General features: G+C 48.6%; 1 protein-coding gene across 2 annotated transcripts in view; it reads right to left on the reverse strand.

Annotated features, from left to right (window-relative positions):
* LOC140492369 (fibroblast growth factor 11-like) overlaps nt 1–18,637 on the reverse strand; it is an 80,026-nt gene that overhangs the window by 37,002 nt on the left and 24,387 nt on the right. Inside the window, exon 1 of one of the 2 annotated variants that reach the window (XM_072591288.1) lies at nt 5,840–5,943. The exons of the other annotated variant lie outside the window; for it this stretch is intronic. Within the exon in view, the coding sequence (XP_072447389.1) occupies nt 5,840–5,882 (43 nt within the window). The 5' untranslated portion in view covers nt 5,883–5,943. Of the gene's footprint in view, nt 1–5,839; nt 5,944–18,637 lie in introns of those variants that run through there. 2 annotated transcript variants of the gene reach the window in all.

The following is an 18,637-nucleotide window of genomic DNA, read 5'->3' on the forward strand; positions in this document are numbered from 1 at the left end:
TCCCTGAACAAGTAACAAGTTTGTCCATGTATGGAACCACAGAAGATAGGCGAGATCCTAACTGAATATTTCTTGTCAGTATTAACTGCAGAGGAAGACGTGGAAGTGAAGGAATGCTGGAAAATAAATAGCGATGTCTTGTAAAAAATGTTTGTAGAGGTGCTGGAGGTCTTAAAATGCATGAAGGTAGATAAATCAGGAGGACCTGATCTAGCATATCTCAGGATATTCTGGAGATATCGGGAAGAAATTGCGGGGTCCCGAGCGTAAATACTTGCTAGCAAGTTTTGAGAAGATTTGTAGCTCAGGTTGAGGTTCTAACACCTACAAAATACCGTGCAAGAACTGGAACAAACACTACATTGGACAAAGAGGCAGAAAACTAGCCACCAGGATACAAGGACACCAACTAGCCACAAAACAACATGACCCTCTCTCACTGGTATCCTCACAGATGGATGAGGAAGGACACCACTTTGACTGGGACAACACATCCATCCTAGGACAAGCCAAACAGCGACATGCACAAGAATTCCTAGAAGCATGGCATTCCAATTGGAACTCTATCAACAAACACATTGAGTTAGACCCCATTTACCACCCCCTGAGAAAAAGAACAGGAAATGACATCACCATCGGAAATGATATCACCTCAGGAGATAACATCACCAACCCAAAGAAACCCAAAAGTATAAGCAGGAATCATCAGCAGTGCTCTGTCCAGAGGTTCACTGAAGATGTTACCTACCACGGTGACGAAACGTCTAAAAATGAACATTCCAGCTCAGCGAGCAAACCTACATCCATAAATATTGTATCATCAACAAACACCAGTGAGATGCTGGAAGACTGGAGGGTGGCTACTGTTATTGAAAGGAGACTGCAAGAAAAGGTCAGGAAACTACACACCAGTGAGTGTAATGTCAGTAGTGGGTAAGTTGTTGGTGGGCATTCTGAGGGGTTAGCATGGCCAATCCACCCTAACCTGCACATCCCTGAGCACTATGGGGCAATTTACGCACAGCCAATCCACCCTAACCTGCACATCCCTGAAAACTATGGAAGGGCAAGGACTGATTAGTGATAGTCAGCATGGCTTTGTGCATGAGAGGTCATGACTCACAAATTCAACTGAGTTGTTTGAAGAAGTGACCAAGAAGATAGATGAAGGCAGAGCAGTGGAAGTTGTCGAAATGGACTTTAGCAAGGCCTTCGACAGGGTTCCACAGGGTAGACTGGTTAACAAGGTTAGATCACATGGGATTCAGGGATAGCTAGCCAACTGGATACAAAATCGGCTTAATAGTAGGAAACAGAGGTTAGTGGTAAAGGATTGTTGTTCGGTCTACAGACCTGTGACCAGCGTTGTGCCGCAGGTATCGAGGCTGGGTCCACTGTTGTTCATCATTTATACAAATGATCTGGATGCTAATACATTCTCCCCGTGTCTGTGTGGGTTTCCTCTGCGTTCTCCGGTTTCCTTCCACAGTTCAAAGATGTGCGGGTTAGGGTGGATTGGCCATGCTAAATTAACCATAGTTTTCAGGGATGTGCAGGTTAGGGTGGATTGGCCGTGCTAAATTGTCCCATAGTGCCCAGGGATGTGCAGGTTAGGGTGGATTGGCCGTGCTAAATTGTCCCATAGTGCCCAGGGATGTGCAGGTTAGGGTGGATTGTCCGTGCTAAATTGTCCCATAGTGCCCAGGGATGTGCAGGTTAGGGTGGATTGGCCGTGCTAAATTGTCCCATAGTGCCCAGGGATGTGCAGGTTAGGGTGGATTGGCCGTGCTAAATTGTCCCATAGTGCCCAGGAATGTGCAGGTTAGGGTGGATTGGCCATGTTAAATTGTCCCATAGTGCCCAGGAATGTGCAGGTTAGGGTGGATTGGCCGTGCGTAAATTGCCCCATAGTGTTCAGGGATGTGCAGGTTAGGGTGGATTGGCCATGCTAAATTGCCCCATAGTGTCCAGGAATGTGCAGGTTAGGGTGGATTGGCCGTGCTAAATTACCCACCGTGCCCAGGGATGTGTAGGTTAGGGTGGATTGGCCATGCTAAATCACCCCATAGTGCTCAGGGATGTGCAGGTTAGGGTGGATTGACCGTGCTAAATCACCCCATAGTGTCCAGGAATGTGCAGGTTAGGGTGGATTGGCCGTGCTAAATTACCCACCGTGCCCAGGGATGTGTAGGTTAGGGCGGATTGGCCGTGCTAAATTGTCCCATAGTGCTCAGGGATGTGTAGGTTAGGGTGGATTGGCTGTGCTAAATTACCCATAGTGCTCAGGGATGTGTAGATTAGGGTGGATTGGCCGTGCTAACTCACCACACAGTGTCCAGGGATGTGTAGGCTAGGTGGATTATCCATGGAAAATGCAGGGTTATGGTAAGGGCGTGAGTCTGGGTGGGATGCTCTTTCGAGGGTCAGTGTGGACTTGATGGGCTGAGTGGCCTGCTCCCATACTTGAGGGACTCTACGATAAGAAGCGTTGTCAGGAAATTTGTGGATGACACCAAAATTGGTGACATAGTGGACTGTGAAGGTGGTCATCCAAGGGTACCACAGGATCTTGCTGGAACAGCTCAGCAGGTCTGGCAGCATCAGTGAAGAGAGATCGACCCAAAATTGTTAACATTGGTTTCTCTCCACAGATGCTGCCACACCTGCTGAGCTTCTCCAGTGATTTCTGGTTTTGTTTCTGATTTCCAGCATCCGCTGTCCTTTTGGTTGTTAATCACAGGACCATGATCAACTGTGCAATGGGCAAAGGAATGATGGGTATAGTTTAATTCAGATAAATGCGAGGTGTTGCATTTTGGGAAGGCAATCCAGGTCAGGAGTGACACAGTTAATGCTAAGACTGTGTTGCCAAAAAGAGAGACCTGGAGGTTCAGCTCCCTAGTTCCTTGAAAAATTGGCTTAATGGTAGGAAGGAGATAGGACGGAGACCAGAATTGCACACAATATTCCAAAAGTCCTGTACAGCCGCAACATGACCTCTCAACTCCTGTACTCAATATTCTGACCAATAAAGGAAAGCATACCAAACGCTGCCTTCACGATCCTATCTACCTGCGACTCCACTTTCAAGGAGCTATGAACCTGCACTCCAAGGTCTCTTTGTTCAGCAACACTCCCTAGGACCTTACCATTAAGTGTATAAGTCCTGCTAAGATTTGCTTTCCCAAAATGCAGCACCTCGCATTTATCTGAATTAAACTCCATCTGCCACTTCTCAGCCCATTGGCCCATCTGGTCCAGATCCTGTGGTAATCTGAGGTAACCCTCTTCGCTGTCCACTACACCTCCAATTTTGGTGTCATCTGCAAACTTACTAACTGGACCTCTTATGCTCGCATCCAAAAAATGGAGTGGTTTGACTAGCTAAACCACACCTGGAACACCCACTTCATGAATGCCTTTAAAATGAGATGAAGTTAGGGTCTAGGCTATCTTGTCAAAATATTGTGAGGGGGTCCGACCAGGTCGCTACTAACCTGCTTACTTCCTTTCATTGACTAGTACACAAAGGCCCTCAGGTCTCATTGAACAGTCCCCTTTGACAATTTACAGCCACTCTAATTACTTTGCCCTCCTAATGTTGGCACCAAAGTGGATATCCATGTTATTAGATTAGATTACTTACAGTGTGGAAATAGGCCCTTCGGCCCAGCAAGTCCACACTCACCCGCCGAATTGCAACTCGCCCAGACCCATTCCCCTACATTTACCCCTTCACCTAACACTACGGGTAATTTAGCATAGCCAATTCACCCTAACCTGCACATTTTTGGACAGTGGGAGGAAACCGGAGCAAACCCACGCAGACACGGGGAGAACGTGCAAACTCCACACAGTCAGTCGCCTGAGGCGGGAATTGAACCCGGGTCGCTGGCGCTGTGAGGCAGCAGTGCTAACCACTGTGCCACCGTGCCACCCATTTGCATCTGCATCTGCCACTTGGTCAGTCTGTCCAAATCACACATCTCTGCATCCTCCTCACAGCTCACCCTGCCGTCAGTGTTGTGTTGTCTGCAAACTCAGATATTACGTTTTAGTCGAGAGTGTGTTGCTGGAAAAGCACAGCAGGTCAGGCAACACCCGAGGAGCAGGAGAATCGACGTTTCAGGAATTCCTGATGAAGGGCTCTGGCCCGAATCGTCGATTCTCCTGCTCCTCAAATGCTGTCTGACCTGCTGTGCTTTTCCAGCACCACACTCTCAACTCTGATCTCAAACGTCTGCAGACCTCATTGTCTCCTATTACATTTAGTTCCCTCATCTAAATCAGTAATTCCCGTGGCACCGTACTAATCACTGCCTGTTGTTCAGAAAAAGAGCAATTTGTTCTTATTGTTGGTAACCAACTTTCTATCCATCACAATACTCTACCCCCAATCCCGTGTGCTTTAATTCTACTCATTAATCTCTTACTTGGAACCCAGATTGTCATGGAGGGAACAAAAGATGAACTTTGTCCTAACTTTGTCTCAATTATTTCTTTTTATAATTTCTGTAATTAAAAATTTAAAAATCCCACAACACCAGGTTATAGTCCAACAGGTTTAATTGGAAGCGCTAGATTTCGGAGCGACGCTCCTTCATCAGGTGGTTGTGGAGACTAAGATCGTAATTTATAGCAAAAGGTGACAGTGTGATGTAACTGAAACTGTGTGCAATTCTGGTCTCCTTCCTATCGGAAAGATGTTGTGAAACTTGAAAGGGTTCAGAAAAGATTTACAAGGATGTTGCCAGGGTTGGAGGATCTGAGCTATAGGGAGAGGCTGAACAGGCTGAGGCTGTTTTCCCTGGAGTGTCGGAGGCTGAGGGGTGACATTATAGAGGTTTATAAAATCATGAGGGGCATGGATAGGATAAATAGACAAGGTCTTTTCCCTGGGGTCAGGAAGTCCAGAACTAGAGGGCATAGGTTTAGGGTGAGAGGGGAAAGATATAAAAGAGACCTAAGGGGCAACTTTTTCACACAGAGGGTGGTGCGTGTGTGGAATGAACTGCCAGAGGAAGTGGTGGAGGCTGGTACAATGACAGCATTTAAGAGGCATTTGGATGGGTCTATGAATAGGAAGGGTTTGGAGGGATATGGGCTGGGTGCTGGCAGGTGGGACTAGATTGGGTTGGGATATCCGGTCGGCATGGACGGGTTGGACTGAAGGGTCTGTTTCCATGCTGTATATCTCTATGACTCTATGACTCTATAAATTATATATTGAAAAAGACCTGGATTGTTTGTTAAGTCTCTCATCTTTTCAATGACCGTGTTGGTTTCAGTTCTTTTATATGTAAGTCCGGAACTTTTTTTAAAGTTACACTCTCAAGTGAACTCCAAATCATTTAATTAAAATGTGCTGACTGATACACAGCTCACTGTATTTTCATAAATACAAGTGACAAGAAATTGCTATTCAATTCTACTTTTGTCAAAAGCCTTCTGAAAATCCAAGTAAACCATATTCATAGTGAACTACCTCCACAGAGGCGGGTATCCCATCACTCTTTGTTTACATAGTGTGGGAAAAGATTTGCTAACCCACGATAGGCCCACAAAAGCAAAAATGGCCAAACAGTACCAGATCACACAGAATTCCCGAGCAGCTCACTAGCTGGATCAGACAGCACGCAGACAAGGCAATACACTTTAAGCTCCCATGGACATGACTGAGCACCACAGATATCTCAAAGCCCCAAGGGCAGTTCCACAACCCAGCAATACCCAAGCCACACAAAGGGGAAGGACAGACAGAGAGGCACCAACAAGGACATGATCCAGGACCAGGACAATGGAAGCACCTCACCGCTCCGGAAGAGACCGTAACACCTACCTGTGGAGAGGAATGGAACCATAACACTGTCAGGATGTTGCATTGTGTGAAGGAACGGGACATTCTTCCGATAAACTGTTTTCCAATGAGCATCCTCGCAACTGAATGACTCCACTTCCAGAAACATTGTAGTTTCCCATTTCTTAATCAGTGTCATTGTGCAGCATTACTATAAAACTGGTCCCACCCTCAGCTCTGGGAGGAGAAAATCTGATCTACCTGTGCAGACTGTCAGTTCTGTGTCAGCCTGGGTCAATTTCTCCTCCAGCCATATCGCTTGCAATAAACTGTTTGTCAATTTCACTTTGAGCTGTGTTTTATGATCTCTAACCTATTGGGCAAATGTCTCCGACACATAGGAACCCAACTGTCTCACACAGACTCAGGCACCAGAGTCCCAGTATCTCTGAAATGCACCCTTTTTAAATCTATCATCCAGGGCTCCCTGACTGGGCCAGATTAACAGCCCCAGTCAGGGAGCCCATATTCTATGAGGTCCATCTGGCTGAGATTGTTGCAACTGCTGCACACTTGCTCCCTCCAGTCAGCTCATTACATCCTCAAAGAATTCTAGTCGGTTTGTCGAGAGTTATTTCCCTTTTGTAAGTCCATACTGACTGCGTACTTGCCTGAGCTTGGCCCACTAACCCTCCAAACCTTTCCCATTCCTGTACTTATCCAAATGTCTTTTAAACCTTGTAACTGGACCCGTATCCACCACTTCCTCAGGAAGTTCATTCCACACACGAACCACCCTCTGGGTGTAAAAAAAAAACCTGGCCCCCTCGTGTCTTTTTTGAATCTCTCTCCTCTCACCTTAAAAATATATCCCCTGGTCTTGAAAACCCCCACACCCCAGGGAAAAGAGAATTCCATTCTCTTATTTGTGGCCCTCACAATTTTATACACCTACTTGCAACAGGACAGTGTTGCGAAGTTGTACAGCATACTTATGAGTTGAAAAGCAATGCGTGGTCCCTTTAAGAAGTATAGTGCTTTGGAACAGCAAGGTGGCTCAGTGGTTAGCGCTGCTGCCTCACAGCGCCAGGGACCTGGGTTCGATCCTAGCCTCGGGGTGACTGTCTGTGTGGAGTTTGCACGTTGTCTGCCTGGGTTTCCTCCCACAGTCCAAAGATGTGCAGGTCAGGTGAATTGGCCATGCTAAATTACCCACAGTGCCCAGGGATTAGATTAGATTAGATTAGATTAGATTACTTACAGTGTGGAAACAGGCCCTTCGGCCCAACAAGTCCACACCGCCCCGCCGAAGCGCAACCCACCCATACCCCTACATCTACCCCTTACCTAACACTACGGGCAATTTAGCACGGCCAATTCACCTGACCTGCACATCTTTGGACTGTGGGAGGAAACCGGAGCACCCGGAGGAAACCCACGCAGACACGGGGAGAATGTGCAAACTCCACACAGGTCTCTGGCGCTGTGAGGCAGCAGTGCTAACCACTGTGCCACCGTGCCGCCCAAATGTGCAGGTTAGGGTGAATTGGCCATGCTAAATTACCCACAGTGCCCAGGGATGTTCAGGTTAGGGTGGATTGGCCGTGCTGAATTGCCCACAGTGCCCAGGGATGTACAGGTTAGGGTGGATTGGCCGTGCTGAATTGCCCACAGTGCCCAGGGATGTACAGGTTAGGGTGGATTGACCGTGCTGAATTGCCCACAGTGCCCAGGGATGTTCAGGTTAGGGTGGATTGGCCGTGCTGAATTGCCCACAGTGTTAGGTGCATTAGTCAGAGAGGAAATGGGTCTGGGTGGGTTACTCTTCGGAGGGTCGGTATGGACTGGTTGGGCCGAACTGTAGGGGATCTAATCTATAAGGTCACTCCTATGCTCCAGTGTAAAAAAGTCCAGCCTCTCCTCAAACTGGCCACTCTTGGCAACGTCTTGATAAACCTTTTCTGAACCCTCTCCAGTTTACTAATATCCTTCTTAGAACAGAGTGAACAGATCTCCCTAACCTAAACAGAGTTTGAGTCCAGACGCAGAGTACAGATCTCCGTAGTCTAAACACAGATTACTGATCACCCAGATCTAGATACAGTGTATTGAATGTTCCTCGTCAAGACTGTAAGTGCTGATCTCTCGAATGTAGATACAGAGTTTCAGTCTGCAGACTGGTCACACTGTTTCAAACTCTGAATATTACAGACAGAGTACAAGGACAATGTATGTCAACATCGGGAATGCCGTGTGTGAATTGCTGGGGAAAGTCAAGGTGATATAGTTTTGCGTGTATGTGATTCCCTTGTCCCTTTAGGATGTGGCTATCACATGGACAAGTGGCTTCAGTGAGAGAGTGATGGTGTAATGGGGGAGTATTAATTCCCCAGCTCAGTCTACAACCTCTGTGTTTCAAACTGACAAGGATAGTGAAAGTCAATTAGTTACCTGAAATGATGGGAAATATTGCTGACAATTTGCGGTTGGACTCCTCTCTGCCAATCGTCTCTTAATGAAACTGTCATCACTGAATATCTTTTCTGTCATTTAAACTCTTGCCAATACTCGGGAGGCTGGTATTGCACGGAGCACATAATTACTACCTGTTTGTAGAGGCAATTAAGCTCATACAAAGGCAAGTCTGCAACCTTAAGATATGGCAAACCATATTAGTTCATGTTCTTCAGAGAGTTTTATCAAGATTTGGGATGGTGTGATAACAGCAGAAAGGGCTGACTGGTGTTATGGGCCGGGTCAGACACCCCAAACATCTCAGGAAGATAACCCAGACCTGTATTTTTCTCGATGTTTGAAGTAGGTGTTAGTGGATATTTCAGGAGTGAACCACGCAGGTTTAAACAAAACACAATTCATTTAGCAATGAACCAAACAAAACAGAACATAGAATAACTTATCTGAAACCCCAATTGACTCTGTCACAACTTAGATTCCCTACAGCGTGGAAACAGGCCATTCGGCCCAACAATTCCACACTGACCCTCTGAAGGGTATCCCACCCAGACCCATTCCCCTACCTTATCACTCTACATTTAATGCACCTAACCTACACATCCCTGGACACTATGGGGCAATTTAGCACAGCCAATCCACCCTAACCTGCACCTCCCTAGGCATTATGTGTAATTTAGCATGGCCAATCCACCCTAACCTGCACCTCCCTGGGCATTATGTGTAATTTAGCATGGCCAATCCACCCTAACCTGCACATCCCTGGACACTATGGATAATTTAGCACGGCCAATTCACCCTAACCTACACATCCCTGAGCACTATGGGTAATTTAGCACGGCCAATCCACCCTGACCTGCACATCCCTGAACACAATGGGTAATTTAGCACAACCAATCCACCCTAACCTGCACATCCCTGAGCACTATGGGTAATTTAGCACGGCCAATCCACCCTGACCTGCACATCCCTGAACACTATGGGTAATTTAGCAAGGCCAATCCACCCTAACCTACACATCCCTGAGCACTATGGGTAATTTAGCACGGCCAATCCACCCTAACCTGCACATCCCTGAACACTATGGGGCAATTTAGCACAGCCAATCCACCCTAACCTGCACATCCCTGAACACAATGGGTAATTTAGCACAACCAATCCACCCTAACCTGCACATCCCTGAATACTATGGGGCAATTTAGCACGGCCAATCCACCCTAACCTGCACATCCCTGAGCACTATGGGTAATTTAGCACGGCCAATTCACCCTAACCTGCGCATCCCTGGACACTATGGGTAAATTAGCACGGCCAATCTACCCTAACCTGCACATCTTTGAATTGTGGGAGGAAACCCACGCAGACACAGGGAGAATGTGCAAACTCGTCTGGCGCGGGAATCAAACTCAGGTCCCTGGCGCTGTGAGGCAGCAGTGCTAACCACTGAGCAACCCTGCCGCAACTTAACAAGGCTGTTCCAAGTTCTAATACATCCCTTGGCCAAAAGGGAAACTCAAACACACCTTGTTACGGGAGAGATGTCTGAGTGTGAGGGAGGGTCAGCATGGAACTGTTTCCTTGAACAGCAGCCTCAAAAACTGACCAGCAGCTACAAACAGCTAAAACCGAAACAAAACAGGGGAAACCTTAAAAGCTTCTTCAAGTAGATAAGCCAGACATATCGGAACCTCTGCCTTCACAACCCCTCTGAAAAGAGAAGCCCATGCCAACATAACCTTAATAAAGGAGCTGTATCGTCACATTGGATACTGTTCCAGCCTTTCGGCATCTCCTGATCAGATGAGGTGACAGCCTGAGAGGGTAATCCTAGTAAATGTCATGTTAGTTGAGGGTAAACAGGTGGAAGGTATTGATTGAATAGAATGGAAATTTATCATCAGGTACTTTCACACGAAAAACACAGTGAAAAAGTTTACAAGTTGCCCCACCGCAGCACCCACATCAATGATAGGTGTCATACCTAATTTTTTTAGATGCAAAATTAAGACAAAGTGCATCACAGTTAACAGCTCATGGGAAGCCAATTTAGGAATGATGGTGCATTTGGGATAACACTGACATTCCAGGATAAGACCGCCATTCTGGGATAACACTGTCATTCCAGGATAAGACTGCCATTCCAGGATAAGATTGCCATTCCGGGATAACACTGTCATTCTGGGATAACACTGCCATTCCAGGATAAGATTGCCATTCCGGGATAACACTGCCATTCCGGGATAACACTGCCATTCTGGGATAACACTGCCATTCCAGGCCACTGGAATACTAGGCCAGAAGCCTCCATTGTAGAAGCTGGGCCAAGACCTCCACTCCTGGACGAGACTACCTACCGGTCCACTGGAGTACACAGATGGCCACGTGGGGATGAGATCTCCGCGCCAAGACTGCCTATCCCCCTTTTACAGGTGCCTGGGCCTAGCTGCAGACCTGGAGCCTCAGCCTCACCTGCAAGTCTGCGGCTGGAGGGAGTCAGCCGTGGGACTAGTTCCTCGCTCACCTGGACACCCCGAGCTGGTCAGGAACAGCGTCCAGCACGTCCTGCCACTTTCCAGGCTCAGAATTGACTCCAACATCTTTTCAATAATGGATTTTATTAAAGATCAATCGATTAATGGGTTTTCTAGTAACATTTAGAGTACTACTGGTCCGCAAGATATCAAGCAAAGTTTTAGCTCTGTTATTAGAAATTCCACATTGGGGCACAGTGGCTCAGTGGTTAGCACTGCTGTCTCACAGTAACCGGGACCCAGGTTCGATTCCAGCCTTGGGCGACTGTCTGCATAGAGTTTGCACATTCTCCGTGTGTCTGAGTGGGTTTCCTCCTGCAGTATAAAGGTGTGTAGGTTAGGGTGGATTGGCCGTGTTAAATTGTCCCATAGTGTTCAGGTATGTGTAGGTTAGGGTGGATTGGCCATGCTAAATTACCCATAGTGCCCAGGGATGTGCAGGTTAGGGTGGATTGGCCATGCTAAATTACCCATAGTGCCCAGTGATGTGCAGGTTAGGGTGGATTGGCCGTGCTAAATTGTCCCATTGTGCCCAGGGATGTGCAGGCTGGCCATGGAAACTACAGCGTGGGGGTGTTGGTCTGGGTGGGACGTCTTTGGAGGGTCGGTGTGAGCTCAATGGGCCGAATGGCCTGATTCCACACCATCCTAACCCTCTCCCCTCATTCTTTCTGTGGAACCACGTACAAATGGTTTGGTAATGAAGTCACTGGATTAGAAATTTAGAGGCCCAGGCTCTGGGAACAGGGGAATCACAGTAGCTGGAGGAAGGTAAATTTAATTAGTTAGTCAATCTGGAATTGAAAGCTAGTCTCTTTGATGGCTTGATTGCTGGAAAACAAAATCCCATCTGTTCATCAATGCCCTTCCAAGAAATAAATCCACAGTCTTTCCTTGGCCTGGCTAATACATACCACAGCAGTTTGGTGACTCTGAACTGTTATGACCCCAACCGCTCGATTCAAAGGGCTGGGTAACAATTACTGGCCCCCTCCAGTGACACCCACATCCCATGGCAGAGTGAAGAAAATAAAAACAGCCATATCCCCGCCGAATTACTGAGGAAAAGATATGCCGTCATCCCTCCCTCAGATCTCTGTACCTTGCTGTCCCCCCTTCCCAATACCTGGTATTGGACGAGACTCTGGGATGGCCTCCCTGACGCCAAGGTCCTGGATGTCTCTGAGCGGGTAAAGGACATCCTGAAACCCGAAGGAAAACATGCAGCAACACAGTGGCTCAGTGGTTAGCACCGCTACCTCACAGCACCTGGAACCGGGGTTCGATTCCACCCTCGGGTGACTGACTGTGTGGAGTTTGCACATTTTCCATTTGTCTGTGTGGGTTTCCTCCGGGTGCTCCGGTTTCCTCCAACAGTCCAAAAATGTGCAGGTTAGGGTGGATTGGCCGTGCTAAATTGTCCCATAGTGCCCAGGGATGTGTAGGTTAGGGTGAATTGGCCGTGCTAAATTACCCATAGTGCCCAGGGATGTGTAGGTTAGGGTGGATTGGCTGTGCTAAATTACCCATAGTGCCCAGGGATGTGTAGGTTAGGGTGAATTGGCCGTGCTAAATTGTCCCATAGTGCCCAGGGATGTGCAGGTTAGGGTAGATTGGCCGTGCTCAATTGTCCCATAGTGCCCAGGGATGTGTAGGTTAGGGTGGATTGGCCATGCTAAATTGTCCCATAGTGTCCAGGATGTGCAGGTTAGGGTGGATTGGCCGTGCTAAATTACCCATAGTGCCCAGGGATATGAAAGTTAGCCCAGGGTAAATGTAGAAAGATAGGGTAGGGGAATGGGTCTGGGTGGGATACTCTCCGGAGGGTCGGTTTGGACTTGTTGGGCCGAATGGCCTGTTCCCACACTCTAGGGATTATATGGAAGTTATTGTCCACATTGACACAAATGATATATGTAGGAAAGGGTCCTGGGAAGACAGCTCAGGGAGTTAGGTAGGGACTACCAGAGAAGTAATCTCAGGATTACTAACTGTACCACAGGCTAGTGAGGCTGGGAACAGAGAGGGAGTACAGTTGAACACATGGCTTCAGAGCTGGTGTAGGAGGGAGGGCTTTAGATCATTGGGATGTCTTCTGGGGAAGGTGGGACCTGTACAAGAAGGACGGGTTGTCCCTGAACTGGAGGGGCACCAATATCAGGGTGGGAGGTTTGCTCGAGCTCTTTGGGAGGGTTTAACCCAGTGTTGGGGGGTGGGGGGGGGTATGTCAGCCATGACCTTATTGAATGGTGGGGCAGGCTCGAGGGGCCTACTCCTGTTCTGTGTTCTTACGTTCTTATGCTTTATCCCAGGGTTGAACATTCAATTACGGGGGGGGGGGGCACAAGTTCAAGGTGAGAGGGGGCAAGTGTAAGGGAGATGTGCGAGGGCCGGTTTTCACACAGAGAGTGGGTAAGAGCCTGGAATACACTGACAGGAGGTGGTGAGAGCAGGCACTTTGACAACATCTAAAAGGCATCTAGATGGTTATATGAAAGGCAGGGAACAGAGGGATATTGACTGAGTAACGGCTGAAGGTTCGTTTTTTAAGTTCAGTTGCAGAGATGATGAACAGCACAGGCTTAGATGACCGAAGGGCCTGTTCCTGTGCTGTCCCTCTCGAGTATTGGTTTGTTCTATGTCTGCAACTGTCGCTTTTAGAATCCTTTGGAATCAAAGTCCATGAAGTGCGAGAGGGTTTGTCAGATTTTCGTCCCTCCAATATTTTCTCCCTGCCGATATTAATTATCTTAATTTCCTGGCGGCCTTTAGACCCTCAGTTACCCTCAGTGTTTGTTTAGCTACTTAAGCAGTAACTGTTCCAATCGAGTAAAATCCCATACCTTTGCAAAGGCGAGTTCGGTCAAGTAGATTGTCTCACAGACCAATTCTATAATCCAGGAGGAAAAACATCAAGACAAAACTCTGAGAAAGAGAGAGTCGCAGGGATATACATACTGCAACTTCCAAACCTAGCTTCAAGAAACAGCTACTGAAAACCTAAAACTGAAACATTCTGGTTCAGGGAGGACCTTGACCCCACTCCTCCAGGCTGCTTATATTGTTCCAGCTTTAAAAGGCCTCACAAGCTGTTTACTTTATTGGCTTTGGAGCAGGTTGCTTGGCATCTCTGTCACTCCCTTCCTTCATAAATAAAAACCAGGGCAAAATACATCTCTTAAAGCCACACACTCAGAGGATGTGACCATCACTGACTGGGCCAGCATTTAATTCCTGTCCCTAACTGACTTGGGGAATGTGCTGGTGAGCTTCCATTGTGAGCCACTGCAGTCTATGTGGTGTAGGGACACACACACAGTACTGATGGCACGGTGGCTCAGTGGTTAGCACTGCTGCCTCACAGCGCCAGGGACCCAGGTTTGATTCCAGCCTCAGGCAACTGTCTGTGTGGAGTTTGCACATTCTCCCCGTGTCTGTGTGGGTTTCTTCTGGGTGCTCCGGTTTCCTCCCACAATCACGAGGATGTGCAGGTTAGGGTGGATTGACTGTGCTAAGTTACCCATAGTGCCCAGGGATGTGTAGGTCATGTGCATCAGTCAGGGATAAGCGTAGAATAATAGAGGAATGAGTTTGGGTGAGTTACTCTTTGGAGGGTTGGTGTGAACGTGTTGGGCCGAATGGCCTGTTTCCACACTGTAGGGGTTCTGTGATAGAAGGATTTTGACCCAGTCACTCTTAAGGAACAGCGGATACATTATCACCTCAGGACGGTGTGTGGCTGGGAGGAGAGTTTGCTGGAGGTGATCTTTCCCATATATCCGCTGCCCTTGACCTTGTTACCAAGTGTCGCTGGTGAAGGGAGTGAGTGTTTGGGTGTGGCACCTACCAAACGGACTGCAGCGGTGTCAAACATCCTGAGTGTCGTTGGACCTGAACCTGGATCTGGGCAACTGGGGGAGTTAGCGATTTTTGAGCAGATTTGGAGCTCAGATTGACGATAAGTCTGTAAGTCAGCTCGCTGAGCTGGAAAGTTTATATTCAGACGTTTCGTCACCATGGCTACATAACATCATCAGTGAGAGTCGCTGGTGAAGCTCTGATGGTCTGTCTCACCTCTCTATTTATAGGGCTTGGTTTCTTAAGGTGGGTGATGTCATTTCCTGTTCCTTTTTTCAAGGGAAGGTAGATGGGATCTAGGTTGATGTGTTTACTGATGGAGTTCTGGTTAGAACGCCAAGTGTCTAGGATTTCTCGTGCGTGTCTTTGTTTCACCTGTCCTAAGATGTGTGTGTCTTGTCCCAGTCAGAGTGGTGTCCTTCTTTGTCTGGATGTAAGGCAGAGTATTCCACCACACTGCTGCCTTGTAGAAGGGTTGGGGAGTCAGGAGGTGAGTTACTCGCTAGAGTATCCCTCGCCTCTGACCTGCTCTTGTAGTCACTGCATTTAAATGGATGGTCCAGTTCAGTTTCTGGTCAATGGTAACCATTAGCAAGATCCTAGTGGGGGATTAGGATGGTAATGTCATTTCATATCAAAGGTCTCTCGGTAAAATACTACAGAGTGCTTAATTCTTTCAGGCACACGTGTGTACGTGAGTGTGTGTGTGAGTGTGTGTGAGTGTGTGTCTGTGTGAATGTGTGTGTCTGTCTGTGTGAGAGAGAGTGTGAATGTGAGTCTGTGTGTGTCTGTGTGTGTGTGAGACAGTGTGAATGCGTGTGAGTGTGTGTGTGTGTGAGTGTGTGTCTGTGTGTGAGTGTTCGTGTGTGTGTCTGTGTATGCGTGTGTGTGTGTGTCTGTGCATGTGTGTGAGTGTGTGTGAGAGTGTGTGTGTGTGTGTGTGTTTCTGTGTGAGAGAGAGTGTGAATGTGAGTGTGTGTGTGTCTGTGTGAGAGTGTCTGTGTCTGTGAGACAGTGTGAATGTGTGTGTGTGAAAGTGTGAATGTGTGTGTGTGAAAGTGTGTGTGTGTCTGTGTGTGTTTGTGTGTGTGTCTGTGTGTGTGAGAGAGAGTGTGAATGTGTGTGTCTATGTGAGTGTGTGTATGTCTGTGTGTGTGTGTGTGTGTGTGTGTGTGTGAGACAGTGTGAGTGTGTGTGTGTGAGACAGTGTGAATGTGTGTGAATGCGTGTGAGAGTGTCTGAGACTGTGTGTGTGTGCTGGTGTGTGAGTTTGTGTTTGAGAAAGTGTGAATGTGTGTGAGTGTGTGTGTCTATGTGAGTGTGTGTGTGTGTGTCTTTGTGTGTTCGTGTGTGTGTCTGTGTGTGCACCGGTGTGGGAGTGTGTGTGTGAGTGTGTGCCGGTGTGGGAGTGTCTGTGTGTGTGTGTGTGTGTGTGTGAGGATGTGTGTGTATTCATGTGTGTGTCTGTGTGTGTTCGTGTGTGTTTGTGTGTCTGTGTGTGTTTGTGTGCGTGCATGTGTGTGTCTGTGTGTGCGTGTGTGTGTAAGTGTGTGTTTGTGTGTGAGTGTGTGTCTGTGTGTGCGTGTGTGTGTGTGTGCGTGCCGATGTAGGAGTGTGTGTGTGCTGGTGTGGGAGTGTGTGTGAGTGTGTGCCAGTGTGGGAGTGTGCATGTGTGTGTGCGCGTGTGTGCCGGTGTGAAAGTGTGTGCGTGTGTGTGCATGTGTGAGTGTGTGTGCCGGTGTGGGAGTGTGCATATGTGTGAGTGTGTGTGCCGGTGTGGGAGTGTGTGTGTGTGTGTGCACATGTGTGTGTGTGTGAGTGTGTGTGCCGGTGTGGGAGTGTGTGTGTGTGTGTGTGTGTGTGCATGTGTGCTGGTGTGGGAGAGTGTGTGCGCTGGTGTGGGAGTGTGTGTGTGTGTGAGTGTGTGTGCGCGCGTGTGTGTGAGTGTGTGTGCATGTGTGCTGGTGTGGGAGAGTGTGTGTGTGTGAGTGTGTGCGTGTGTGAGTGTGTGTGCCGGTGTGGGAGAGTGTGTGCATATGTGCCGGTGTGGGAGTGCGTGAGTGTGTGTCTGTGTGTGTGTGTGGGAATGTGTCTGTGTGCGTGTGTGTGCGTGTGTCTGTGTGTGCTGGTGTGGGAGTGTGTGTGTGTGCGTGCACATGTGTGTGTGTGTGAGTGTGTGTGCCGGTGTGGGAGTGTGTGTGTGTGTGTGTATGCATGTGTGCTGGTGTGGGAGAGTGTGTGCGCTGGTGTGGGAGTGTGTGTGTGTGTGAGTGTGTGTGCGCGCGTGTGTGTGAGTGTGTGTGCATGTGTGCTGGTGTGGGAGAGTGTGTGTTAGTGAGTGTGTGCGTGTGTGAGTGTGTGTGCCGGTGTGGGAGAGTGTGTGCATATGTGCCGGTGTGGGAGTGCGTGAGTGTGTGTCTGTGTGTGTGTGTGGGAATGTGTCTGTGTGCGTGTGTGTGCGTGTGTCTGTGTGTGCTGGTGTGGGAGTGTGTGTGTGTGAGAGACAGTGTGAATGTGTGTGAGAGTGTGTGCCTGTGTGTGTGTGTGAGACTGTGTCTGTGTGTGCGTCTGTGTATGCTGGTGTGTGTGTGTGTGTGTGAGAGAGAGACAGTGTGAATGTGTGTGAGAGTGTGTGCTGGTGTGGGAGTGTGTGAGTGTGAGACAGTGTGTGTGTGTGAGACTATGTGTGTGAGAGAGACAGTGTGAATGTGTGTGAGAGTGTGTGCTGGTGTGGGAGTGTGTGAGTGTGAGACAGTGTGTGTGTGTGAGACTGTGTGTGTGTGAGAGAGACAGTGTGAATGTGTGTGAGACTGTGTGTGTGCTGGTGTGTGAGTTTGTGTTTGAGAAAGTGTGAATGTGTGTGAGTGTGTGTGTCTATGTGAGTGTGTGTGTGTGTGTCTTTGTGTGTTTGTGTGTGTGTCTGTGTGTGCACCGGTGTGGGAGTGTGTGTGTGAGTGTGTGCCGGTGTGGGAGTGTCTGTGTCTGTGTGTGTGTGTGTGTGAGGATGTGTGTGTATTCGTGTGTGTGTCTGTGTGTGTTCGTGTGTGTTTGTGTGTCTGTGTGTGTTTGTGTGCGTGCATGTGTGTGTCTGTGTGTGCGTGTGTGTGTAAGTGTGTGTTTGTGTGTGAGTGTGTGTCTGTGTGTGCGTGTGTGTGTGTGCGTGCCGATGTGGGAGTGTGTGTGAGTGTGTGTCTGTGTGTGTGTGTGTGTGTGCCGGTGTGGGAGTGTGCATGTGTGTGCGCGCGTGTGTGCCGGTGTGGAAGTGTGTGCGTGTGTGTGCATGTGTGAGTGTGTGTGCCGGTGTGGGAGTGTGCATATGTGTGAGTGTGTGTGCCGGTGTGGGAGTGTGTGTGTGTGCGTGCACATGTGTGTGTGTGTGAGTGTGTGTGCCGGTGTGGGAGTGTGTGTGTGTGTGCATGTGTGCTGGTGTGGGAGAGTGTGTGCGCTGGTGTGGGAGTGTGTGTGAGTGTGTATGTGTGTGCCGGTGTGGGAGTGTGTGTGTGTGTGAGTGTGTGTGCGCGCGTGTGTGTGAGTGTGTGTGCATGTGTGCTGGTGTGGGAGAGTGTGTGTTAGTGAGTGTGTGCGTGTGTGAGTGTGTGTGCCGGTGTGGGAGAGTGTGTGCATATGTGCCGGTGTGGGAGTGCGTGAGTGTGTGTCTGTGTATGTGTGTGGGAGTGTGTCTGTGTGCGTGTGTGTGCGTGTGTCTGTGTGTGCTGGTGTGGGAGTGTGTGTGTGTGTGAGAGACAGTGTGAATGTGTGTGAGAGTGTGTGCCTGTGTGTGTGTGTGAGACTGTGTCTGTGTGTGTGTCTGTGTATGCTGGTGTGTGTGTGTGTGTGAGAGAGAGACAGTGTGAATGTGTGTGAGAGTGTGTGCTGGTGTGGGAGTGTGTGAGTGTGAGACAGTGTGTGTGTGTGAGACTGTGTGTGTGTGAGAGAGACAGTGTGAATGTGTGTGAGAGTGTGTGCCTGTGTGTGTGTG

Source organism: Chiloscyllium punctatum, chromosome 21 (assembly GCF_047496795.1).
Source record: "Chiloscyllium punctatum isolate Juve2018m chromosome 21, sChiPun1.3, whole genome shotgun sequence".
Lineage (NCBI taxonomy): Eukaryota > Metazoa > Chordata > Chondrichthyes > Orectolobiformes > Hemiscylliidae > Chiloscyllium > Chiloscyllium punctatum.